Source organism: Eriocheir sinensis, chromosome 27, assembly GCF_024679095.1.
Source record: "Eriocheir sinensis breed Jianghai 21 chromosome 27, ASM2467909v1, whole genome shotgun sequence".
Classification (NCBI taxonomy): Eukaryota; Metazoa; Arthropoda; class Malacostraca; order Decapoda; family Varunidae; genus Eriocheir; species Eriocheir sinensis.
In genome coordinates this window covers 9,671,773-9,688,119 of record NC_066535.1, presented here as the reverse complement: position 1 = coordinate 9,688,119, position 16,347 = coordinate 9,671,773, and the positions used below count along the sequence as shown (strand labels likewise).

The 16,347-nt window shown below is 40.1% G+C and overlaps 2 protein-coding genes across 4 annotated transcripts in view; one reads left to right on the top strand and one right to left on the bottom strand.

The window, feature by feature from the left end:
• Nucleotides 1–5,029: 5,029 nt before the first annotated feature.
• Nucleotides 5,030–10,844, bottom strand: LOC127004098 (uncharacterized). Its single transcript, XM_050871450.1, has 5 exons — nucleotides 10,527–10,844; nucleotides 8,247–8,537; nucleotides 7,304–7,491; nucleotides 6,706–6,756; nucleotides 5,030–6,416 (listed from the first exon to the last, which is right to left on the bottom strand). The coding sequence occupies exons 2-5, from the start codon at nucleotides 8,425–8,427 to the stop codon at nucleotides 6,336–6,338; spliced, it is 501 nt and encodes a 166-aa protein (XP_050727407.1). The 5' UTR covers nucleotides 8,428–8,537; nucleotides 10,527–10,844; the 3' UTR covers nucleotides 5,030–6,335.
• A 4,851-nt stretch (nucleotides 10,845–15,695) lies between these two features.
• Nucleotides 15,696–16,347, top strand: part of LOC127004096 (uncharacterized) — a 147,383-nt gene continuing 146,731 nt past the window's right edge. Inside the window, exon 1 of one of the 3 annotated variants that reach the window (XM_050871446.1) lies at nucleotides 15,696–15,852. The gene's annotated coding sequence lies outside the window, so the exon portion shown is untranslated. The remainder of the gene's footprint in view (nucleotides 15,853–16,347) is intronic. The other 2 variants (XM_050871443.1, XM_050871444.1) reach the window with 2 other exon arrangements.

Genomic DNA, 16,347 nt, shown 5'->3' with positions numbered 1-16,347 from the left:
CTGGGTGACTTACTTCCTATGACTTTCAATGTTTGCTCTTATTTGAAGCTCCTCTTGACTCCTTTCTACCTACAAAGGGCATCAGAGACATTATGGGTGCATGATGATGATGACGATAGTGAAAATCTGGCATAAGAAGAGGTCACTAATGGTTTCTTTGGTACATTTTGCAGATCCTTGAAACATTTTAAAAGTTTTTAACCCTGAGATTTTGTATTTATGTACATAGGAACTAATATGCACAAACACACACATACACATGCACACACACACATTCACACACATTACCAATGGACTACATGAATGAGAATGCACCAGAAATTTATTGTGCCCTTCACATGATCAGTAATGTAAATGTAGCCATATTTTAATTATTAATTTTATATATACAGTAAAACCTCTTTAAGAAAAAAAAATCAGTGTGTTTGGAGTGGATACTGACTTTTGGGAGTGGCCTCACTTTAAAAAAAATATTACCATGTTTGCACAGGAACAAGGCATGATCCAAGCCTTGGGAAGGTTTGTTGGATGAGTATAGATGCACCAAGGGAGCTCTTGATCACTTCTAAGCATAACTGAGTGTGGGTGGCAGTGAGCAGTGTCCTTCAGTATTGTTTTTAATCCAATTGGGGCTTAAGTGTATCATCCCACTATAAAAATTTGGTGATGAAAATACAAGACAGTTGACGAACATAACTAAAAGCAGTTGGTCAGCTGGTACATGTAAACAAAGGATATGGAGCATGAACAGTGTCCGACTCATTTGTTGTTAACTCTGTGGACATTCAAATATATCATACTGCTGTGAATGACATACCAGTGCATATTTTTCTTTAAAAATCTGGATATGAAAATTTCAAATGGGTAATTAGAACCAAAAGCAGCTGCAAGAAGTGGGTCAGCTGATTATTATAAACCTAGTGTGTATGGAGAAAAGAAGAAAAAGAGAGGCCACATCCCATAGTGCAGGTAGAGAGATTGTCCTCATTTGAAAGAAGGGATAAGGGAAATGATTTTCCATAAGTTAGTATTGTTTATTTATCAATTTGAATTATGATATTGATTTATACCTTCATTCATCCATTATATTGCATGTTTTTTTGTTTTGTGTGTGTGTGTGCATGCATGCTGTGGTATGTATATATGAAAAATGCAAGTCTGTATGTGTATTGAGAAAGAGGGAATGTCCCTTCATTAACAAAGAAGGATGGTCTCCTTTGAAAGGAGGGAGAGGTGAGGAGAAAGAGAAGGAAGAGGAACATGGGGAATTAATAATTTTTCCATGATTGTGTTGTTTATTTAGTAATCGATTAATTTATGTATTTCATTATGCGTTTGTATCTCCATTATGTTGCTCCCAGAAAGAGCTGTCTTGAGTTCGTTGGACTGATCAGTGGTTACAGTTGGGATCTCACTCACCTCCCCCCCACCCCAACCCCATTGCTCAGAGTAACCAATACTGTTGGTAAAATTTTTCTTAGCCTGACCAAGGTACGAATCTCATTCTGACGGGTGTCATTCAAGCACTTTATCTACTGCACTGTTAAGTGGTGTGTGTGTGTGTGTGTGTGTGTGTGTCTTTATGAGTGTGTACATTGTTGCTCGAGTAGTTTTCTGACTTTTCTGGTAGTTCCTCAAAATTTAAAATTATTATTTATATAATACTTTTACTGATTTTTCTGTGATTTTGGCAAGGAATACTTACTTAAAGAGGTTTTACGGTATGCAGGCCCAGTGCAACCATGGGCTCCTGAAGGGCATTGGTGTTCAGTTCCTGATCAGTGGTGGCATGGGTGGATTTTTTTTATTGTGATGTTGATTTCCTTGTTGCTTGGTTCATGCTACTGCCAGTGATCCACGTGAGCCAACTAACTATTGCAGATATGGGTGGCAGACACCATGTTGAGAACTTGTTACTTGGCTTTTTGGACACCTTTAACTGAGGACCCAACATTCACCACTCCAATGTGGTAACCATGCCACTAGCTTACAACATGTAATATATATGTCAGCAAATGTTTGGAGTGATAGAAATGTTATACTAAAGTAATGAAATTAATATATGAAGAAATGAAAACAAGGAAAACAAGAGTTGTTTTCCTTTTCAGGAGAGGAGAGAGAATGTTTTAAGACTGCAGTGTGGTGTCAGAAAAGACCTGGTGAGGAATGTTGGAAGAAAAGGTCATAAGAGCAGTCCAGATACTGAGAGAAATTTAGCATCTATTAGAATTATTGACATATGGAATGTTTTTGAGGCAGAGCTGTAAAGATAAAGTACATCCATGAGCTTCAAGCTCAGTTGAATCAAAACCTGATTGGAGACAGTTCATCGTGATTGTCACTCAGATCCTGTATACTCTGAGTAAACACACACACACACACACACACACACACACACACACACACACTTCATGAGTGCCTAATGGATGGGATTCATGACTTTGGATATATTCCATACCGTATATCTGAAGTCTGTTGCAGTTTATTGAACAGAAATTGGTTCATACGTTTTGTAACCTCATATACTTTCCTAGTCACTAGAGGAAAACTAATAGAACCTCTACTCAGAGTGTAGTTATTAACCTTTAATCTCATTAGTAATCCTCCCTGAGACATGGGGGTCAAGAATACGTGTCTCTGTATTCCACTGCATGTCGTATGAGGCGACTAAAAGGGACGCAGCTCTCACGATACAGGAGGTTGAGGGTAAGGACTGGGCCCCTCCTCAACTGTTTTATGCCTAGAAATGATGATTAAACATTTAGCCTATGTGAAACTACCAGCACTTTGTTTAGGTCAAATTTTGAGTGTAAACTGGATCCTGAAGTATTTTTTGTAACTGTATGATTATTTTTGATACTGACCATCAGACCTTGAATGTAGAAGTGATGGTTTGAATTTAAATTTTTTACTAGGTAATACATATGTAGAAATTTTTAAGGTTATGTTTAAAAGCCTTCAAAATTGTATCTGCAAACATACCTTGAAAACATCAAAACTTCGTGTTGGTCAAACACATACAAATCATTTGCCACATGTGCTCAGCTGCATAATACGTACATGACTTGCAGTAGTTGAAAAATTTCTTGTTGGTCTTGTGCAGTTAGTATAAGAAAACTGTTTGTAGCATTATGCTAGATGCAGGACCCAGTACTGTAAAAAAATTATTAGTTTAATCAGTCACAGCACATCCCAGCACCAGTGATCTGACTATATACAATTGTAGTATGATTCCTTGAGGATATTTGTTGCTAAACAAGACAGGAAAACTTCTTTTTTTTATCTATTTGGAGGACTGATTTGCATACATGCAGTGGTCATGCAATTATGAATTACAATTACTGTTAAGGCAGAAATATAAGGCCTAAGTTTATTGGCACAAATTGGAAGGAAATAGAAGTTAATTAGCTTAATCTGAGTCAAAGAGAATGATTTTGTTTACACATGTAGGGAACATGTAGACAGGAAAGACTTCATCAAGAGTGTGGAATAGCAAAGGAATTGAAATACATGTTGTGAAGTGGTATAAATGTTTACTTTCAAATTGCCTTTTTTTATTTTATCTTTGTACTGTATTTTCAAGTTTCTGGTTGATCTGTTGATATTGTAAATAGACACTACTTTAGTCTTTCTTCATCACCAAAAATTAAAAAATTGGGAAAGCTGTTTGAAGCAACCCTTCAAAAGAGTAAAGAAACTTGTCTATTTTCAAGAATGAAGAGACCAAGGAAATAATCATGATAAGAAGTAGAGGATGTATTGTGCTTAGTGTGTAAAGGTAGGAAAGACCATTAATTTTTTCTTAGCCGTTTCAATGAAACTTTTACCGATTCCTTATACATCTCAAAAGCTTTTGACTGTCTGGCACAAACCTTTTTTCTCATAACTGCCCTTCTGTGAAGTCTTGTAGTGACTGACCTGCCTAATATGAAAAGCCTCCCAAACTCACTCTGCCAGTGGAGTACCTCTTGTTCAACTATAGTTAAAGAGTGACTTTCACATCTAGGTGGTCGCTGGTTCGTAAACCCTTTCTGGGTGTTTTGTGACACACTGTTGTCGTGTGGAGGTCTGGAAAAAGAGGTATTCAGTTGGATTAAAGTCTATCCTTCTTTGCACTTTCATCGCCAGTTTCCTTTCAGGCTGATCTATATCTGATTGGTAGATGGTCTACCCCTAAACCTATAAAGAGTGATGTTCTGCAGGTCTCTGCTCTGTCTACCACTATTGTATTATCAATGATCTTTCTAAAACAAGCTTCTATCCATTCCTATGCTGATGACTCTAGTCTGCGTAATTTCACGTTTTCAATAAACTAATTTCACGTTTTCAATAAACGACCCTCTCAACAGGAATCATGCAACTCCAGGCTGGATGCTGCAGAACACTTAACCTTTAATATTGCTGTTATTTGAGCCTGTGATGGGTAGGAACCCATTACCAGTGGTGGGCACCGCTAACCGAAAAGTTAGCTTCACTAACTGGTAATCCACTAACTACAAAATTAGCTTTGCTTACGCTAAACTGCTAAATAAATTAGTGGAAGCTAAAGCTAACCGCTAACTTTTTATATGGATTTAGCTTCTGTTTAGTATTTTGGCTCTAAAACTTAAAACAGACATAGTGACCTGAAATTTCAATATGTTGTGCTTAGACATAGATTTTCCTTACTAATTGTCCAATTACCCTACTTTGAGGTATGATTTACCCAAAAGTGGAAGCCCTGGAATTATTGAGTCATGTGGCTTAACTGGCACTCTGTCCACAACGGACAAAAACAAACCTGTATGAATTTTTTAGTGGACTAAAAGTTAGCGGAGGAGGAACTACATTTAATGAAAGCTAATGGGCCCACTAGCTGTTTCTAAAGTTAGCGAAAACGCTAATCAGCTAACAAAAAAGTTAGCTTCGCTGATTAGCGGTTAGCGGAACCGTGCCCACCACTGCCCATTACCCCAAAACACAGGGCATAGTGACATTTGGGTTACTGCAGTAATATTTTGCATTTGTCTCATAGAAATTAAAAATTGCATTTCATTTACATCTTTATTGTTAAGGAAAATATTAAGCACATGCTTAAACAGATCTGTTTGGACGGATTGAATAATGTTTTGCACTGATATATCCCCATCACACTGTTGATATAAAAATATACACCTTGACATTTCATACTGAATAATCATTATAATCATAACAAGAACATTATAGTAATAACATCATTTACATCTATCCCTCTGCCTAAAAATGCAGATTGGGGTATGATTATGAAAATAAAAATAATAAGTAAAATAAATAAAAACTTTAAATAAGTAAAATTTCACAGCATGATCAGTGATTATTGTGACCATCTAAAACAATCTCAAACACAACTTAATGTATTACTCACACTGGATGCAAATGTGATAATACAATCTGAAACTGCATAGCCGCCTAATACTACCCTAATTTTGGCCTCCAAGCTTTCCACCCAACAATTGTGTGCCTGTAATATACATACACGAACCAATATTTTAAAGCAGCCCTCAAGACAATCAAACTTCTTGGGGATAAAATTAACTATAAAATCCTGACTTATGGCAGTGGAGAAAGCATTTGAGGATTGCTGAACATGAAATGCTGCAACCTTTTGAATCTATTGCACATGTAATGTTTTGTTGGGCAACACTCTTTTTCTAGCCAATATCAGCCCCAAAGAATGGCCACTTATTTTTGGTTGGCACAAAGAGGTATTTTATGTTTTCTCTATGCATCCTGCAATGTGTTCGGAATGTGAAATCAGCTCAGTGAGTGGTAGTTTGTGATTCTGAGCATCTACTTAAAATACACTGAACATCCACAAGTTATGGGAAAGTAAAATGACTAATTCACCAGATTTTAAATTAAATGCATATAAATTTCTATTAAAATTAGTTTTGAACAAACTAACAAAAAATGTAAAATGGTTCAATGACAAATGCTACAATCAAAAAAGCTTTCTGTTGCAACATACACGACATATTCACTGCCGTTCTTATATAAATAATGCCTACTTGATTTTGCTTCCTAAGGACAACTGAATGCACTTGCTCACAACTTAATTTGTATATATAATACATGAGCAACAAAATTCAGCCCTTAAGAATTTATAGCAGGTGATAATGTCAGTTCAAGACAATCAGATGTCCAGTGACTGAACCACCTTTGTACAGTATGTGTTTCATGCCCTTCAAGGAATAGAAGTTGTCATCAAATTACTCAAACTGAGAGATTCTGTTGTGAGATTCCTGATTAACTGTTGCTGCTGTGAGGGCCAGCACTGCATGGAGAAGGAGACAGCAGCAGTAATGCTGGGGAGCTGTTCAGTAGAGCTGGACAATATTTGGAGCTTGGCTTATTTTGATTACTTCATACTGACTCTTGACACACCGGTACATGTATACCTGTTGGTAAATAATATGATGAAGGTAAGTGCTTCTTTGCTTGTATTTAATTTTAAAGCATTGCAGAGGATATACAGCAAACCAACAGGAATTATTTGGCCTCCACCTCCTCAACATATTATAAGGACACATTGAGCATATATGTATACAAATTGTGGGCACTGAATGAAAATTTACTTCTGTAGACAATAAATGAGCAGAATTTTAATTAAATATTGCCTGTATTGCATGAAAAGTGTTATATATGCATTCTTAATCACTGAGTTTTGTGCCAAGCTTCAGTACTCACGTGGGCAGCAGCGAAGAGCAGGTAGATGCAGGTCCACAACACTGACAGTAGCTGAAAGTTCATTAGCATTTAGAAAAATGAAATTCAAGTACCATAATTTTATGTATTTATGTAGAAGTCAACACCTGAATGATGTAATATATTTTTCATTTAGGAACATGGTGAAGCCCCCTCAATAGTATACAGTATTCATGTAAAAGTCATCCCCTAAACTTTACCTTCAAAAGTGTTAAAAATGTATATATTTTTAAATGTGTAAGAAAGAGATTGAATAAATACAACTTAAAAATTAGGTAAATTAAGCTAAATTGTTTGAGAAAAGTACCATAATCCCCCCTTTCTACCTCCTTGATGTTAGTACAGGTTAGAAAAGTGCATACAAACTGGGGAACTCCTCCTAACGGCAGGTAAATACACAGGTAAAGTGCATCCCTGAGCCTGACATTACCTTAACCCCATAAATTATATCCTAATTATATGAGGGAACTTATCCTTACGAGAGGTAATTACACGGGTAAAATGCTTCCCTTAATATGACCCTACCATGGCCCCTCTGTCCATTAGTTAAATATCAAATATATCAATTAGCAAGACTCACATAATGGTAGTAGGACGCCTGCAACCATAGGGCGAAGGCAATGATCATGAGGATGTAGAGGAAGTTCTGTGAAAGCCAGGGCAGGATAAGGCCGCGGTGCTCCCTCCGGATGCCCTCCACCATCAGCACAGAGAATACGATGTAGCACATGTAGAACACAATCATGAACCCCCCGGCGCCTTTCATTGCTGTGGGGAAGTGGCGTGAGATTATACACTATGACATGGTGGTGGTCAAGGATGTGCCTGTGTAAATGAATAGTACTACAGTGTGCAAGGAATTAAAAAAATACATATATCGACCTTGTCCAACACCATATGGAAAAATAAGGATGTTAAACAGAAGATAAAGTAGGAGAAAGTGCAAGATTGTAAGATGATACAAATAATCAGAATCCATGACAGCAAAACACTGAGGGGGATATTAATGAACGAATTTGAAAGCTTGATAAAGGAGCAAATAGATGTAAACCTGATTTTTGGTATTTTTAGTTACAAGAACTCTATTGAAAACAATGTGGAACAGCTGATACATTAGGAAATTAGCTTTTCAAAATTATTATAAAACTAGATAAAAGGAAAGTAAATAGACCTAAACCTAACACTTTATATTACTAGTTGTAAAAACTTCAAACAGTGCAACACCTAATACATTAGGAAGTTAGATTTTCAAAATAAGGACTCAATAAAAGGAACATATGCCATATAAAATCAAATAAAAACGCACATATATTTTAAAGAATTGTAACATTATTATTATTATTATTATTATTATTATTATCATTATTATTATTATTATTATATCCATGAAAGGACATCAATGAAAAATGGAAAAAAGTGAAACATCAAGAGCCTGACTCAACCATATGACAAAAATAAGTGAATAAACAAACAAATAAATAGATAAATAACGATAATAAAACATAACCCTTGAGCCGCCTTACTGCTGTCCACGTCTGTCTCGAAGAGCGGGAGGAAGAACTGCGAGGAGTCCCCGCCGCTCAGACAGTGGCAGATGTAGATGATTGAGAAGGTGCTGAAGAATATCGTGGTGGCGGCGCAGGCCTTGCTCCCGCCCTCCGTGTTGTCGTAATAGTACCACGGGGACCAGCACGTCTTCATCATGGTGGCGGCGGTGCGTGGGGCGGCGCCTTCTACAGGTAATGAGGGGCGTGGAAACAAGTGTGCGAATCCTCCTGTTGGTGTGTTCTTAACTCACTCATCGGCGCCTTTACCTGGAAAGACAACCCATTTCATTAAGTTGCACAATTATTCCTTCATCATCACAGGTAATAAAAGGCGTGGGAACAGGTGTGAGCGTCTTCCTTCGCCTGGAAAGACAACCAGTTTCATTAAGTTGCAGAATTATTCCTTCATCATGTTAAGGGGGGGGGGGGGGCGCCTTCTACAGGTAATAAAGGGCGTGGTAACAGGTGTGAGCGTCCTCCTTCGCCTGGAAAGACAACCCGTTTCATTAAGTTGCAGAATTATTCCTTCATAATGTTAATGGGGGAGAGGGGGGGGGGCGCCTTCTACAGGTAATAAAGGGCGTGGGAACAGGTGTGAGCGTCCTCCTTCACCTGGAAAGACAACCCATTTAATTAAGTTGCAGTTATTCGTTCGGTTAGGATTGGTTTTATTATTAACGCGCTGATATTTCGTCTTCTATTTGATCACCTGCTGCTATTCTGCTGTCATATATGTATTCTAGTTCTACTAACCTTCACATCTGGAAATAAATAGGAAAGAGTGTAGAGATCAAAATAACATTCATTTCGCCCCCGTCTGATCTATTGTAGTCTTCTAATATTTTTATGTATCCTTGAGTAGAGCATTCATGGGTATAACATATATATTAAGGCAAATCTATCACCATCATTAGCTGGTATCGTAATTTTTAGGTCTCTTCGTCGACAAATGGTACAAAAGGTTACGTAGCGGTGTTTGGCAAGGTTCCTTAGTCCTTACTCTCATGATTAGGAAGCAAATCACCTGCAACACAGCCACTCAGGTAGTCAGGCCACGACAACGAGTCCACGAGGGGCGAATATATAACGAGTGTAAAGTCGCCATAGTCCTTCGCCTGCTTCAATACACCATGGTACACGGATATCCTAGCTCAATAGGCAGCAAAGACCGTCATTATAGTGTTGGTCATAGGTTAAGTTAAATGTGAAGAGATATAAGGAATGATACCCTAGTAATTAGCTGTGAAATAAGGAAAAGAAAACGTTACCAGTCATTCACTCGAATGCATAAGTGAAATAAAGAAAGATAAAGTGATCAGCCAGTCGTCAAAGTCTCCCCCCCCAATAAATGACTTCAACGGGCAAGGAAAGTTTTACATGTGACGGCAAACACTGTCAATGAGAGATAATTATGTAACTGTTATGATGATGATGTCGTTGTTGTTAAAGGCATTACCATGAACAAGAAGACTGCTCGTACGTACAATTCTACACATTTACTATATTTTCTAATTAGCCAAGCTTAATCTATACTATACATAATTTATCACAACCTCTCTCGCTTTCGTCCACCTTATAATTTCTCCCCTTTCGCATCCACTCCACCTCTCATTTTCATCTCTTCCACTCTCATCCACCCCACAATCTTACCCATACATATTCCTAACCTTCTCCCATTCATGCACCACCCAAAAACCCCGTGTTCCCACAGGTCCCCCAAGATCGTTTAGGGCAAGGGATAGGCATAACTTGAAAAGAGGTATAACTCGAAAAGTAGACATTTGCGACGTAAATGAGGTACAAAATCGTGCAATTCTCTATATCTATCACCAGAAAAACATGAACCACGTAAGAAAATCGTTGGTTGGGTGAAACTGTAAATTGTCCCTGCTTCCTTGGGTGTCTTCGGCTGCTTAAAATGTGCAGAGATCACCATTAATTTTGTTGACGTAGGTAAAACGGAGACATTTGAGCAGCACGAGTTTCGGTGTGGAGGGTTGCCGATCACATTCACTCTTCTACAGCTTATTATCAAGGTACAGGAGTGAGGTGACAAGTGGACAAGTTCGTTTTTATTGAGACGTGTTTGCGGGACCCAAGACAGGACCCCACCCAGCTACCTGCCCCGCCTAAGGTTGACTCCCACCTGACTCATATATCTTCCTGCCTTCCCTTTCCTTCTCTTCCCTCATCTCCAACTACAGTGTTTCCTCCAGCTCATGACTATGCATTTGGTACTTAACTTCTTCCTCTTACCTCGACATAACGATGGGAATGTGGACGAAAAGGCTTGTAAACGTTGTGGCGTTGTGTTTGTACCGCCTCACCTCCCTCCAGTCCACGCTGATGATGACCCCGGTGGCCAGGTATTCAATATTTTACTCGTGAACTTGCCGGTAAAACACTACTCGCTAAACTCGCTTCTTCCTTCTTGGAGTTGTCTTAATTAGTGGTTGAGTCTTCGGATCTGGTCACACGGTTGTTTGAGTTGTACAAGAGGGGTTAAATAGCACTAGTATTGAGGGTCCCGTCGCCTAGCCGTGTGTTGTGTTGCCAGTCTGTGTTTCCTCGTGTGCACCTGTATTTACCTGTGGAACTCAATAACTACAGGTAGGTGGCGCCAGCGTCCACCCTTTGAGTTAAGGAAGGAAGTTTGTTTTTACTTTCCCTTGCTCCGTGCCGTAGCTTGGGTTAGGTAAGGGGAGGCTACAGTTTTTCCCCGTCCGGATTATGATTGTCAGATAAAGTCACTCACTACTAGGGATATTTTGGAGAGAAGTAAGAAAATGTATGACTGGTGGGGTGGATGAGAGTGGAACAGATAATAATGTGAGGTGAAGTGGATGTGAAAGGGGAGAAAATATAAGAAGGATAGAGGATAGAGGAGTGTGAGGTAGTGGATTTGAAAGGTTATGATATGTAGTTATAGACAGATTAATATTTTTTTGTTGGCTTTAATGGAAGGTAAAGTAAACAATAGCTATGGGGTAAGTGCATGACAAAATCGCACAGTAGGCTATAGTCAAAATACATGTTAAGGTGTGTCAAACACACATGTGTTTATGATAGTTTATGTAATTATAGTGCCATGATTGATAAAAAAAATATTTACCTGTGTTACACTTAAAGTCTGTTTTCTATTTTCGCATAGACTTATTTTAGCACCAACTATCTCGTTCATATCTTGCATATGAAGCCCTTTTCTATAGCTTACTGATCTGTGTTGAGAGTGACGATGCTAACAGGATGGTAAATGTCTAGAACTACACCCAATATCTAAACTAACAACCAACCCCACGTGAATCTACCGGAAAACTATCTATAGCAGCTAGAATCCAACGAAACGATTATCAGTGACGTTAACGCGTCTAAGTCTTGAGAACGCTGTACTGTCAACTAATGGGGGAGTTGGATGTGATTCTAGATGACTACAGGCAGGATAAAGAATGACTATATTAAAAGGACTGTCCAGGCTAGACGGTCCGGGGATAGTTATGTGCAGGAATGGAGATTGAGATGGTTTCGATATGTGCCAAGGAGAGACGTCGGGTTTATCAGAAGAAGGATGCTGGAGATGAAGATTTCAGGCGAGAGGAAAATAAAGGAAGGGCAAAAAGGAGGCTTGTTGATATGGAGATCGAGGAGGGTGGGGCGGGGGGAACAAGCAGGTGGATGGCGTGACAGAGGAAGATGCTGAGGAAAGAAGATGGAAACGAATGATCTGTATTATTTTGAGGTATTTATCAGATCAGACGCAAAGCGAATATTCCATGCCGCAAGATTTTAAATATTTCAGAGAGAGAGAGAGCTTGACGCATTGAAAGATTTGCAAGTAATGAGCCATCTACCGTCAACTTTTATCAATTAGCGTCACCATTACAAAAAGTCACCTAAACTGTATATTACTGTAGTTCCAAAGCTATTTATCAATTACTATTTACGATTCTTAAATATATAATGATACAACTCCTAACGTTTGTCCACACCAGATAGCCTACTTTACTGGAACCTCTTTTATTATTTTTTACAAACACGCTCCTCACTCCCCACTGACTGTGTAGTGTTGTAAGTGTACCATAATGGAGTCGTATGCAAGTTGTGTTTGGCTTTATTATTTCTTATCAGGCGATACCACTCATGGGGGATAGCCAGCAATTCTGATTGATCATAAACGTTAAAATTTGCTGTAGTGTTGTTGTTACATGTATTTCTAATAAAAGTCCAGCTGAGTGGGAATAAAAAATATGCATTACTTTTTTGCTTGGTTACTTCTGCCACCTTTTAGCATAGTCATTGCTTGTGTCAGTTAATTAAAAGTTGGGCATAGACGTGAGTGTAGACAGGAGCCGGGGTACAACATGAAGAGAGATAAAATGGGTAGTGTCAATTACCTGGTGCTGACAGAGAGCAATCATTCATTCATCGTGTGTTCTATGCCCTCCTCGTGTGTCCTATTGCTCCTCCTTCCCTCACGACGGGAAGTCATAACATGCATAACGTTCTAAGCTAATGTAGGCTACCGTAATGTGCCTATAATTTATTTATTTATGTTGTTGATAAGTATAACAGTGTGTGTGTGTGTGTGAGAGAGAGAGAGAGAGAGAGAGAGAGAGAGAGAGAGAGAGAGAGAGAGAGAGAGAGAGTTATTAATAATTCCCCTTTTTGTTCCAGATCCCGTTCACGTGCCGGTTAAGTCATCTTGGAGCATCATGGAGGAGCGGGCATTTGCAGTGGTGTACCCGCACCCAAGATCAAGAGAATGTTGATCTTGCCCGCACCATCATCGATATGCCATAAATGGATTCCCCTTTCTTCTGGCCATCCTGCGAAGCGAAAGGCAAGTAAAAATTCTAGACAGTCACAGGTTGTATTTCTGCCCCATATTCTCAGACATTTTGGGGCTTTCACACACCCACACTTGGTCAGGCATTCGTAGAGGTTGTGTTAGTAATGAGACAGTCACAGGTTAATGTATCTCTGACCCATATTCTCTAACATTTCGGAGCTTACACATACCCACATTTGGTAAGGTAATCGTAGAGGCTGTGTTAGTGATTAGACAGCCGCAGGTTACTTTACTCTCAAACATTTCGGGGCTTACACACGCGTTTGATAAGGCTTTCGTATAGAGGTTGTTAGTATTCCCTGGGGTAGTTTTGAGACTAGTGATAATTTGACGTGACCTCTGTAGCTATATACCATAAATGTGAAACAGCACTCACGAGAACCAGACTTACCTCCTTCGTGGCCTTTGAAAATAGTTGTGAGCTTGGTTGTGAGAGCCGCATGCATCTGAGAATACGGGACTCTGTAATTCGGGTGTTGGCAACCTGCGGTAGGACTCGAAAATCTCATCTTTCTTTGGCAGACATGGTGCCGCCAGGTCTGAGAGAGGGACACGGTGCCGGGCGTACGAGCGAAGCATCCTCACATTGGTAGTGTCAGACGCTTCCAATCCTCACACCAACTATTTTCAAAGTCCAAAAAGATTAGTCGGGCCCTCATGCGTGTTTCTTTTTTATAGGTTCATGGTACAGAAGAAGGGGCAAACTACCATGAGGGTCATAAAACTACTCCTGAAAATGCCCACAACTCCTACGAACGCCTTGTCAAATTATGTGTGCTTGGGCGCTGAAATGTTTAAGAATATGGCCCTAAAGTCCCTCTTTCTCCTATACGTATACCTCTGAATATATCATGAGGGACGTGACTTTCTATTTTTCAGAAAGTATACCAATTAACTTTAACAAAGGTAAAGTTATATGACCCATAACTCAGAAATACCATTCGTTTGCATCATCATTATCTTCTTCAGGCATTACCATTCATAGTCATAGTCCGCTGCAGGACAAAGGCCTTTCCCAACATTCTCAACCTCTTTGTTTGATGTTAGTTTGGTTTGTTTACGTTGGCACCGATTTATTGTCGGCGAGACAGCAGGGTTGCCAAGGTCCGTGGTTTTTCTGCCGAGACAAGTTGACAAAGTGATGCCAGTTTGGGCTATAAGTAGCGAATTGTGCTACTTTTGTTGCTCTCGATATTAAATCTTGAGTTGGGCTACATATTTCGTCCTTTTGGGGCTACTCTCATGCTGCTGTTACCTAAATTGGTATAACTGAAACAATATATACTAAATCACAGATTGAATAAATAATAACACGTTTGCTTGGTTGACGTATATATAGCCATGTTGCATTCATATTATTATTCTGTTATGTAGTGTTTTAGTTTTGTTCTATACTGCATGCATTATAGGAGGGAAGTGGCAGTGAGGCGTGATGAGCCGGGAATCAGCGATCTCTCATCCCGTTTTCTGTGCCGCTGGTGCAGGGACTAAATGTTTACGTGTCATAATAAGGCTGTACTGTCTAGCATTGTAATGTATCGTGCCAGGACTGGGACATTAAGGGCCGTGAAGTCTTTTTCACAAATGTGTTTGTGGATAAAAGTTTCAACCAATCTCTCTCTCTCTCTCTCTCTCTCTCTCTCTCTCTCTCTCTCTCTCTCTCTCTCTCTCTCTCTCTCTCTCTTTATTTATGTATGAATGTGTGTGCATGTGTGTGTGTGTGTGTGTGTGTGTGTGTGTGATATATTGATGATAATAGTAATGTTAGTATACTGGAAAATACTCACATCGTCTGTATTTCCCATTTCCTCGAAGGCAGATCACCAGGGTCACTTACCAATGGTTTGTTTTTGCTGTCAGAAAGGGAAGATGGGTCGGGAGAAGAGATATCATCGCGGGGGAGGAGGGCGAGGGGTTCCGTGAGTGTGTCGAGGAAGTGTGTGTGCGTGTGTGTGTCCTGAGACCATACAAGGAGGCCTAAAGTCGTGTTACTCTCAATTAGTAAAATGTAAAATGTTATCGCGACGGGTTGTTAGCATGCCGCATCATCCAGCGTGTAAGGGAACCCAACGGTCCTATGCGTAAGAGCAAGTGGTGATCCGACGAATGACTCGATATGTCTTTTCAGGGGCAGGGGCCTTCGAGGTTGAGGGTGGTTGCCATGTGCCGCTGGAATTTTATAGCCCCTCTTATTTTGTCGCCATAATGGCCTCTTGTGGTGGCACTGCTGTCGTACAGAGTTTCAAAATATATATTCTTCACAACACAGCAGAATATCTATCTCAGGTCACCCAAATAAACACAAAGAAGTATATATCCTGCTGCTTCGCAGCTTAACATCGTGAAGTTTTAGTGCCCGAAGCTTATTGATACTAGCAATTGGTTCTTATGAGGCTTGTAATGCTCATATGGCAGCATGGTGACTGTTCTCCATAAGGGAAATGTGTCACGCCCCTTGTCAGGCAGCCAAGAGTCCACCTTCGAATACAAGTGGGGTAACGCTGGCAAAAATAAGCGCCAATACGCACACACCTGTAACGACTTGGCAACTACCTTCACGGCGGGACAGAGTTACCCTATCTGAGCAGCCCCGCCAGTTCATACCCGCTGGTCTAGATAGTACGGGATGCTGGGATAACGCACCGAGGATAACCAAACACCGCTGGGATAAGGGCGTTCCCTACAGATCATTATCATTACAGTGCAAAGAAGTGATGTTCATGTGAGCGTGACGAGGTGAGGATGTGCGCAGCGAGTCTCCTCCAGTCCTGAGGGGCTTGAGGAGACTTGATCTAGCGGCTTGTGGTGCAGGGGGGAGGGGGTCTTGCAGTGATGAAACGTGTGCATTCGCGGTCACTCCTTCTCGCCCTCGGGCCCTTCCAATTGACGGAGAGAGAGGTACAGTGTCGAGGGTGTGTCAGGAATCCAAGGCGCTAGTGTCACCCTCGCCCGGCCCGTGCTGGAGGGATGGGTGTGGGGCAGGAGGTGCGGCGCCAGTGTCTTGCCAGCAAAAATGTCATTGAAAATAGAAACGCGTCACTTCAGTTTGTGGAAAGCTACCATTACTAGTGTTTTGTGAATGAAAACAATGCTTAGGAATACTACAGAGAGCTTTCGCGATAACATCTTTTAGCCTTCAGTGAATTTGCCTCTTAGTTCAGCCTCTCAACGAGTCAAGTGGATACTTTTGTGTGTGTGTGTGTGTGTGTGTGTGTGTGTGTGTGTGTGTGA